This window comes from Salvia splendens, chromosome 15 (genome assembly GCF_004379255.2).
Source record: "Salvia splendens isolate huo1 chromosome 15, SspV2, whole genome shotgun sequence".
Lineage (NCBI taxonomy): Eukaryota > Viridiplantae > Streptophyta > Magnoliopsida > Lamiales > Lamiaceae > Salvia > Salvia splendens.
In genome coordinates, this window is record NC_056046.1 from 7,338,781 (window position 1) to 7,348,195 (window position 9,415).

Consider the following 9,415-nt stretch of genomic DNA (forward strand, 5'->3'; position numbering starts at 1 on the left):
AGCCCAAGTCTGCATTAACTTATGACATGAAAAGTTGAGAATAGATTGTCTGCCTGAAGGATGACACCAAAAGAAATTGATGCAATACCATTAAACAAAAAAGTAAAGATGTCACCCCCAAGTTCCCAACCACCTCCAAGTTCTGCACTTCTAGCATCACTCAACTTCCATCATTCTACCCATTAACTACTGCTACAGAAAAACTATATGCAGGTGCAAACATGTTGCCGATGCTTGTCTTTAACTTAGAATATATTACAAAATGAAAGGGATGGAAGCAGCAAATACAAGATTTTGATTGTACTGGTGAAATAAGCATAAGGAAAGAAATATCTATGCATAAGCATATCAACAATTTTCTCCTTCCAAAGACTAACTATAGACCTAAACAAATATTTAAAAATCTGATTGCCACAATCTCAGTACAACAGAAATGATGCTACGGATCTGTGGAACATGTTAATCATACCTTTCATCAAAGCTGTAAGCTTCTGAATTCCAGCATGGTAACCAAAAACCTTACAATTATGAATAGAGAGGGTCACAAGGGTCAAAGCATCTAAGGCCATCCATGATTCATTTGGTATATTCAGGCTTGTGGTAATGTTCCCTTGATCTGCAGATGATTCAACTACTATTAGCCAAGTGACAAACAACAGGAAAGACCATCAATAACATAGCATATGTAAATATCATTTCAACAATTGGGAATCATCATTTTGAAGCACAGTGGTTAAATGGGCATCTTGACTATCCATGAGATAGCTAATACATAGACAATGAAGCTGCTCCACTCTCAAAACTACTCCTACAATACAATGACTGTAAGTATACCTCAACCAAAAAAATTACACACATTAAAATATTCCAATCCAAGCACACTTGTATACCAGCATTAACCTTTCGTATTTGCAAAACCAACTAAAGATCTTATTTGGCTTATGCACATCACCTTATCGGCCACATAATTCTTAATTAAGTCCACTTCCTCATAGCAGAACAATCGACATTCAACATTAACCAGCATGCAAAAACCTAGTTCACTGCTACCATTGCCTATTGCCTATTGCCTATTGCCTGATCAACCTCCTCACTTTAGGGAGTAACCTACTTTCTAATTCATATGAGCACTTGCATTCTGTTTCCAAATAAATAAACGGGCCATATGGCTGCATAAACGATTTGCAGAGAAATGAAGAAAAGCATAGCAAAGCAGGGACTTATAACATCAATACTTTATTTCAACCACAAATTTTAACCCAAAAAGCTTACCCTTAGATAAATTCATAGTTCACATTAATTCCCAACAGCCATTACAAACTAACTCATTTTCAGTTTTAATTTATTCTATTAAAAAAAAACAGAACTGGTTCTATTTTCATTTGAAACAATAAATAGTTCAGTTCAGTTGGATTTAAGATACTAATTTAAGAGAAAGATATTCAAATAAGTGAATGCATTTTACTCACTAATGAAGTTCTCATCTAATTTTTCCTGCCAACAACTAAATGCAATCGGTGTTTCTTAGGGATGAAGAAATCTGCTTTACTTTTTGCATCTGATGTTGAGTTGTCAACACCAACATCAAAGATCGAATCAAGGCAAGTTATTTAATTTGGAGTGGAAGAGGAAAGATATAGATTGGCAAAGAAAAACCTATAGCTCACTGACATCAAGAAAATAAAAAATAGCATGCAATCTACTTACTGTCTGTAAGCAATTTAGTTATGTATGTGACTTCCCCTATGAAGATCAGAATTATTTCAGCAGGGTGACCAAAATAGCAACCAGCCACCACATCCACATCATCTCGTGTAGGTAAATCAGTAAGTGCTTCCTCTGGAGTACCCTGGTTAAATGGTTTCCAATCCCGGAATACTGTCAAGAACTGCTTCAGAAAAATATGGAACAATTTTCGCTTTTCCACCTGAACATTTTCGATAACATGAGAATAACACAAGCTGGTTTTTCACAAATTAATTGGAAGTATATAAACAAACCAAAGATATCAAACAAGGAGGTGTAACCACTAACTGCATAAATAATTATAGTCATCTAGCTGACATAGCTTGTAACTAATGAGTTAGAGTAGGCACTCAAGAATGGGAGCCCTAACTGCACCCAAAAGCTAGCCCAAAGGTGGAAGGTTGACTCCCACTAACAGTTACTACCCTTTTGTTTCAGATACGAAATAAAAACATTTTATCAATTGTACGGACATATGTAGTGGATAAAACATCTGCCATGATATAAAAAATAAAAGAATAAAAATAGATAGATAGATAGAGAGAGAGAGAGAGAGAGACAAGATTACATTCATTTCACAAGAAAGCTATCAGCAATCTCTTAATTAGTCTGAAACAAACAAGTGTGGGCGCATATATATTAATATTCATTTGATTTTTTTAGCATTTAAAGAAAAAGAGATATGCTATTCATACTTCATATGTAATAAATACTTCGCTGAGTAAGACCCAGCTGGTATCAGTTTGAAGGTCAGATGAACATAGCGCGTGGAGAATAAACAATAGTAGCAAAACGTATGTAACTAATGTAATTAGGAATATACCTGCACATGTTACATGCTTTTTCACAAGTCAGAAGATAACATCATATATTCTTAAGGTTATAAAATGCCAGATGATACTCCTATAATTTAAATTAAGATAATGATGGTTTGGATATAATAGTGATATGATTATCAATGTTTAGAAGGTTTCTATATAAGATCTCATTCTCAAAATAATTTAGGACTAGGATATTTAAAGATCATATAAGCTCATTTTTATTATAATTTTGATAGAACAAATGACAGGCTATTCATTGAGAGCTGAAGGATCCCAGTACAGGGCTTTTGTTTATCAAAACAGAGTGGCTAAGATAATTAAAGATCTTATAATGTCATCCAAACATCCTTCATATTATCTATGCATGCCCATCGCAGAGAAAACAAAACATCAAATGAATAATTAGCATGGGACATAATGGCCCCAAGTTTTAAAAAAAAATTGAAGCTATAGTCAAAATAAGGGGTGCTCAAGGCAAATAGACAGGCTTTAGGAGAAAAGGTAATACAGTGGATAATCTTGGCAAATAAATTAAACATTTCTAACCAAATTCATCGGATACTTACATAAATAATGATAAATCAAATCCACCCTGGCAGTTACACATACCTCATCAACAGCATTTGTATATCTTTCCAGTAATTCCTTCAAAATTGCCTCATCACCTACATCACTGCAGAAGACATTAGAAAGGTTATGAACACATTCATGAATAACTTAATTGCAGCTAACGTCATAGATTAATAGGTTTCTGAAGAGAAACTACAAGCTAAATTTATGTAATTACTTCTTCCATGAACATTTACTGATTTGATTCATAGTGAATCAGCAAATAACGAGATCCGAACAATAAATAAATAAAATAGTACATTGACTCTCTTTATAAACTCTGTTTACATGATCCAAGTATCCAACAATATAAAGTCCAAGGAAATGAAGCAGAGCTAGATTATATAGAAGCCAATAATGATCAATGTGGACATCCAGCATAGTCACTTTCAAATGCTTGATATATTTGCATTTTGTGCGTGCTTAATTTCATAGTATCAAAATTTAGTATGCAGGTGAATTAACCAAACAACAATCCCTCCTAATGCAAATATATTTCAAAGTTACCAAAAGAACAGGTAGGCATGAGTGGCTTTACAAAATATGTGATACAAATAAAATGTCTGATGAAAAACTAAATCAGATAATCTGCTTCATATACAGGAGAAGACTTAAGCTACAGACAAATTCTTCATTTCCCTTGACTTTATATACTCAAATTCAATGCACACAAAATCAATTTTGGGATTTGCAAGTTGATTGTTTTAATGCTAGAGTAATCAGCAGGCAAAATGACCTCCTAGGTTGGGAGTCTGAAACAGATTATCCAGTAACAGATGGTGAAAAATACCTGAAAATGATCTCAGGAGTTGGGGGTGAAAACCTCCCAGGTTGTGAGGGTGAACCACATTCTGCACTTTGGGGATTCGAAGTCCTCCAAAAGAGGTCTGCAACACCTTTGACGATGTTCATGCCTCCTTGGCACACCAGCTCGTGGGCCCAGCTAACAGCTACGTAAACGTAACCATCCACAGATAAGCAAAGAATAGCTCCAACCAACCATAGCTTCCCCGAAACCCAAGCTCCGCTACACACTAGCAGAAAAATTTCGAATATAAATAAATAAAAACAAAACTATAGCGAGCTAGAGAGTAAAACAATACTCAATCAACAAAGAATTGAGGCCTGATCAGCATAAAACATGCTTGGGAAAAAAAACATAAAAAATGAATTGGAAGAGCACGTAATCATTCATTAAACAAAATGATACCATAAATAAGCGGCTCCACGCGTATCTAATTCAAATCCAAAAAGGATTCATATAAGTCAAAACGATGATGGTGCGGCGTGAGAAAACATATGCAGTAACCAAAGAAGGAAGATAAATTGCGAAAGGAACAATTGACGCAAACCTGATCGGATCAAAAGGAGTATATGTTTATTGAACCTTATTTCATAATTTGTTTAAATCAGGGTTTGGAGAATTAAGATCTGAGATGAAGATTCTTCGTGAAGTTCGACTAATAAGTTGCGTGGATTTCCCAATTTACGAATTTATGAATTTATTTTATTCAGACTATCATTCGCTTCTTCAACCGTTCAGCCTTCGTCACTATTCTATTTTTGAAGTGTACATTTTTAAATAGCAGTAGTAATTTTTAAAAGACTAAATCCAAAAGTTGTTCTAAATATATAAGTAACCGTTTTAATAGTAAAACCGAAAATTACAATACACATTTTTAAAATTAAAAATTTTAAAAATTAAGTTATACAATTAAAATTTCAAAAATTAAATATTCAAAGTTAAATAAAATATGTAAAAAATCATTCCTCGATTGGGGCGATATGTTCGGGTTTAGGCCCAAACGAGACATGAGGAGCTCAATTGTTTGGTTAAGTCTCGTTTGTTGTGATCGTGTCATACAGAAAGTGTCCGCAATTGTGGCAACAATATTTTTCTATCATGTGTTAATATTTCCTCGCGATCAAATTCAACGCTATACACTTAAATTAAACAAGAATAAAAATAAATTAAGAATCATTCTATAAAAAACACATGATAAAAAATTCTTCAAATATTTTTCTAATTATTCACAAATATAATAGTGTCCTTATCACTAAATTATTATGCTCTCTTCTCTTCGTTTCCTAAAAATAAAAATTTTTATTTCTTGATCTGTAACGTGAAAATAGAAAATTTTCATTTTAGGAAATGAACTACACAATCCACTAATAATAATTCCATTACATTTTCTCATAATCTCTCTCACTTTACCCATTTTTCTCTTAATCTCTCTTACTCTACTAAATTTACATAAAAATCTATGCCGATTCTAAAGTTTCTATTTATTGGAAATGAAGGAGTAGAAAACTATATTTAGAATTGGAATAAGATTATGATTAACACCTAAATTTTAAAAAATCAAGAGGCTTGTTTCATCAACTTTTATTCTATTTTTGACACTCCTCCTTCAGCTTCTCTCCACGATCAACTCACTATTTCCCAATTTCTATGAAATCGCTTGAATGTAGTGAAAGATTTTGTGAATGTGGGAAGACATATTTATAGGGGAAGAATTGATTGTTATTGAGATTTGGTGTTGAATGTGGAAATAACTGTGGCAGATTTTTGGGTGATAGGCCGTTTAATTCCCCTTGAGGTGATTGGGCTGCAGATCCAAAGTGGACTCAAGAAGAAGAAACAAATAACCGTATTGGGCTTCTCCAAAAGTGTCTTGAAGTAAAAGAGTGGGCTTGAAAGTGTCTTAATTGTAGTGGAGTATTATTTTGCTTTATAAGAATAAAGATAACTAGAAACTTTACCAAGTACTAAAATTTGGATTTTTTTACCATCAATAAAACATATCTTATTCTTTGATTCCATTCACATCTTTCATATTGGTCACGAATGAGTAATTTAAACATAAAAAGAACTTGGGCTTATTACTCTTCCATTAATCACCAAAAAGAAACGAAGATACATTCGACGTCCACTTGCAAATAAACTAGTAAAAAAATTAGGGTAAGGTGGGGCGTCGCAAGAAGCCTAGAGCCATGTGAAGTTTTATTTCTTACACAACTTAATATTGCTCCTTCTGTCTCAGCCTAAGTGAGGGTGCCTTTATATTGTTGCTTATTTACCATAACAAACGAGAAATAAAAAAAAATTAGAAAACATAGTCGAAATATATTATCACATCAATACCCCATCAATACCAAATGATAATATTATCATCCTGGATAAAGGGTGCCCGCCCAAAAAAGGTGTTCCAACATGCCCCAAAATATTCATTCTATAGCACATGTGAAAAATATTCTTTCTATAGAACATGTGAAACGAGTGGGGAATTGTGAAAATATAAATGTTTCGCCATTTTCCATCAAAGAGTGTGCATCCTGGGTCATACTTCTGGGACCTTGCATATATCGTAGATTTTGTTACCTATTTTGCATGAAATCCCACCAAATTTGCAAGTGAAAATGCGTTTCTTAGATACAACTTCAAAATGTCTCTTCATTTCTGCTTTGATCACACTCTTCAAAGAGCTGCTTTTATCACCAACGGCCCAAGCTACGGATATATGCGGGCGTGGATTCTGTGAAGACCAAAGGTAAACTTCTTTAACGAACTAGGAACAGTTTCATCTTAAACTGAAAGATATGCGAGACCAACCTGATAAAACTCTGGGAGATTGTGAAGCTTGTAGACTCCATTTACCAACTCAATTTGCTTCTGGATCTAAGCAAGAATTATGATTTCACATCAGTCTTAGCATTAGAAAGACGATGTACACGTCTAGGGCTCCAAATAAGACATGCAACTCGGCGTACATAGAAGTTTCAACTGCACTTCATGCTAACAGGAGTGGCATTCAACGAAATGTTAATAGCTAATCTTACCAGCCATGTATAACTTGCAGATGCCTATGATCTTGCTATTGTACAGATAGTCTTGTTTAAGGGGTACTTTTCAGCAAATTCGTCGAAACAATTGTTTTTGTTGATGTTTACCCAAAATATCTCCAAAAAACCATTCATTTAAACACCAAATTATAATATTAAAACCATGTAATAAAATGTTTTTAAACATCAGTATGTTCGCTAGCACAACAACCAAGAGAAATTTCAAGCACAAATCAACAAAATATAATCTAATTTGATGAGATGATATGTTAGGCACAATTAATTTTTATAAAACTATTCATTATTTCTAGAGAAAAAGGTTCAGAGACTAAAATAGAAACTAATGAGAATTTGGGCACATTATAACAAGAACGATGGAGTTCCATACATATTGAAAGATAAAGGAAGATGCGATTGGCTTGTATACTTTTTAGTTTTAATCATATCACTTGCAAATTGCATGTAAACCAAGATTATAACCTTTTAATTTATTAACTTCTTGTTTCACCCCAAGATAGATATTTAACACCAAAAACAGCAAAGCAGGCTGAATCGAATAACCTCCTCAAAACATTTTCAAATGCACATTAAAAATGTGGTGGTTTCGCATTTACCTCAGCTAAGCCTGCTCCGGTGACTTCCAATGAGAGAAAGGTCCGAGTACAATCATCATTGACAAAAACTTCCCATTTATCAAAATCAATCCAATACCTATTTCATCTCAAGAACATCAACACGAAGTTACTGTAGCCAAAATAGAACTCTAAAATTCAAATGATGCTCCTTACCTCTTATGAGACTGTAGTTTCTGCCGAAGCATAGCCACTAGTGAGTCTCGCTGGTGCACTCGAATTGGAACAGTCCTTCCCAAGCTCACGTGGAATTCCCTCCCAAGAACAACTTGATTGAGCTTTTGCTCATCTTTAATTAAATTACTTAAGGGGATGTCAACATCAACCACATGAAGTTCATTCACGGCAGCTGCAACCCTTTCCAGGAAGGGTAGAATCTCCCTTCTTGATGAAACGGGAAAATACACTAAAGCCCACCGAAATTAAAGCAAAAAACATGCATACCAAAAGTGAACTGGAGAACAAGATAGTCAATCAAAACACAAATGTAAAATAAAGTATAATGGAACTAACCTGGAATATAAACATGCAAAGCATAATTACCCTCAACATGGGGGAAGTTGCGGACTCGATTTGGATGCTCTGTATGCAAAACATCGGATATACCTTTTACAGGCACAATATCAAACAGTTTGTGAGCAAAATAGAACTGTGGCCAAAGTGTAAGGGAAACAAATATAGATAAAATCGGAAAACAAAGTTCACCTGCTGAATTTGGGGGCTGGAGAAGAGACAACGGCGGCGGAGGGAGAGGGGTGCGGTCGGGGATACGGGTCGGACATGATTCTGAATCGGAGTCAGATGAAGTATCACCATACGATGCTCTCAAGGCGTCCATCACCGCTAACTCCGATTACACACAATCAATGGTAGAGTTGTGTAATGCCCAGTGGCGGACCCACTGAGGAGGAGGAAGAAAGGCTTAAGGCCATCCACAACGCTGTCTCTATACCGTCTCTTAAACCTCTCTTAACTACTATTTGAGCACTATTTGAGGGCCCCACTGTCCTTTTTTCCTCCATCTCTTAACTAAGAGACGGAACCTGCAACGCTCCGTCTCTTAACCGTCTCTATACCGTCTCTTAATTACTATTCATTCAATTTAATTTATAATTTTTTTTAAAACCCAATTCAATTTAAACAAACACACTTTATTAAAATTAAAACAATATTACAACTTAACATTAAAAAAAACGAAGACATAATTAAAATTCTAAAAAAATAAAAATGACATAATTTAATCTTCTCCGCCAAAGTTTTCCCAAATGTGCTCAATTAGATCCTCTTGGAGTTGGGTGTGGGCGCTAGAGTCGCGTGTCCTTGCCCGAATAGCCAACCGTTCTTGTATAGATGGATGCGCTCCACTTCGCGGCGGACTACTTGCGGTTGAGCTTCCGGGGGATTCGGGGTCGAACCAATTTCCGGCATCGGGTCCTTCGTCTCGGACAATCATGTTGTGCAAGATTATGCACGTATACATGATGTCGACCATGCTCTCCATGAACCACGAACGAGCCGGGGCTTTGATGATGTTGAAGCGCGCTTGGAGAACCCCGAACGCCCTCTCCACATCCTTGCGTGCAGCCTCCTGCTTCTGCGCAAAAAGAGCCTGCTTTGGGTTCGCTGGCCTGCCGCACGTCTTCACGAAGGTCGGCCACTTCGGGTAGATGCCGTCGGCGAGATAGTACCCCATTTTATACCGCCGGTTGTTGGCGACGAAGTTGATGGCCGGCGCTTTACCATCCAAAACTTCGGTAAAGAGGT

At 35.6% G+C, this 9,415-nt stretch overlaps 2 protein-coding genes across 6 annotated transcripts in view; both read right to left on the reverse strand.

Moving 5' to 3' along the window:
* LOC121768206 (BEACH domain-containing protein B-like) overlaps window positions 1-4,660 on the reverse strand; it is a 29,050-nt gene extending 24,390 nt beyond the window's left edge. Inside the window, exons 1-6 of one of the 4 annotated variants that reach the window (XM_042164620.1) lie at window positions 4,529-4,625; window positions 4,387-4,411; window positions 3,967-4,210; window positions 3,177-3,240; window positions 1,708-1,927; window positions 470-616 (exon numbers count right to left, since the gene is read on the reverse strand). In XM_042164620.1, coding sequence (XP_042020554.1) covers window positions 470-616; window positions 1,708-1,927; window positions 3,177-3,240; window positions 3,967-4,088 — 553 coding nt within the window. In that variant the 5' untranslated portion in view covers window positions 4,089-4,210; window positions 4,387-4,411; window positions 4,529-4,625. Of the gene's footprint in view, window positions 1-469; window positions 617-1,707; window positions 1,928-3,176; window positions 3,241-3,966; window positions 4,211-4,386; window positions 4,412-4,528 lie in introns of those variants that run through there. The other 3 variants (XM_042164616.1, XM_042164618.1, XM_042164617.1) reach the window with 3 other exon arrangements.
* Window positions 4,661-6,306: 1,646 nt separating this feature from the next.
* On the reverse strand, window positions 6,307-8,576 carry LOC121767174 (U6 snRNA phosphodiesterase). Of its 2 annotated transcripts, none has more exons than XM_042163386.1 (6): window positions 8,357-8,576; window positions 8,165-8,257; window positions 7,808-8,057; window positions 7,634-7,730; window positions 6,790-6,849; window positions 6,307-6,712 (listed from the first exon to the last, which is right to left on the reverse strand). In XM_042163386.1, exons 1-6 carry the CDS (start codon window positions 8,487-8,489, stop codon window positions 6,518-6,520), a joined length of 828 nt encoding a protein of 275 aa, XP_042019320.1. In that variant the 5' UTR covers window positions 8,490-8,576; the 3' UTR covers window positions 6,307-6,517. The 2 variants fall into 2 exon arrangements, with proteins under 2 accessions (XP_042019320.1, XP_042019319.1); XM_042163385.1 differs by having other exon boundaries at window positions 6,790-6,855.
* Window positions 8,577-9,415: the final 839 nt, after the last annotated feature.

Bases quoted from the DNA above. Each gene is read 5' to 3' on its own strand.
- LOC121767174 (XM_042163385.1), bottom strand. From the start codon at position 8,489: ATGGACGCCTTGAGAGCATCGTATGGTGATACTTCATCTGACTCCGAT. The intron at 7,731-7,807 runs GTAAGGAGCATC...GAGATGAAATAG, and splicing joins AAACTACAGTCTCATAAGAG to GTATTGGATTGATTTTGATA. The intron at 6,856-7,633 runs GTAAATGCGAAA...ATTCTTGCTTAG, and splicing joins CCGGAGCAGGCTTAGCTGAG to ATCCAGAAGCAAATTGAGTT.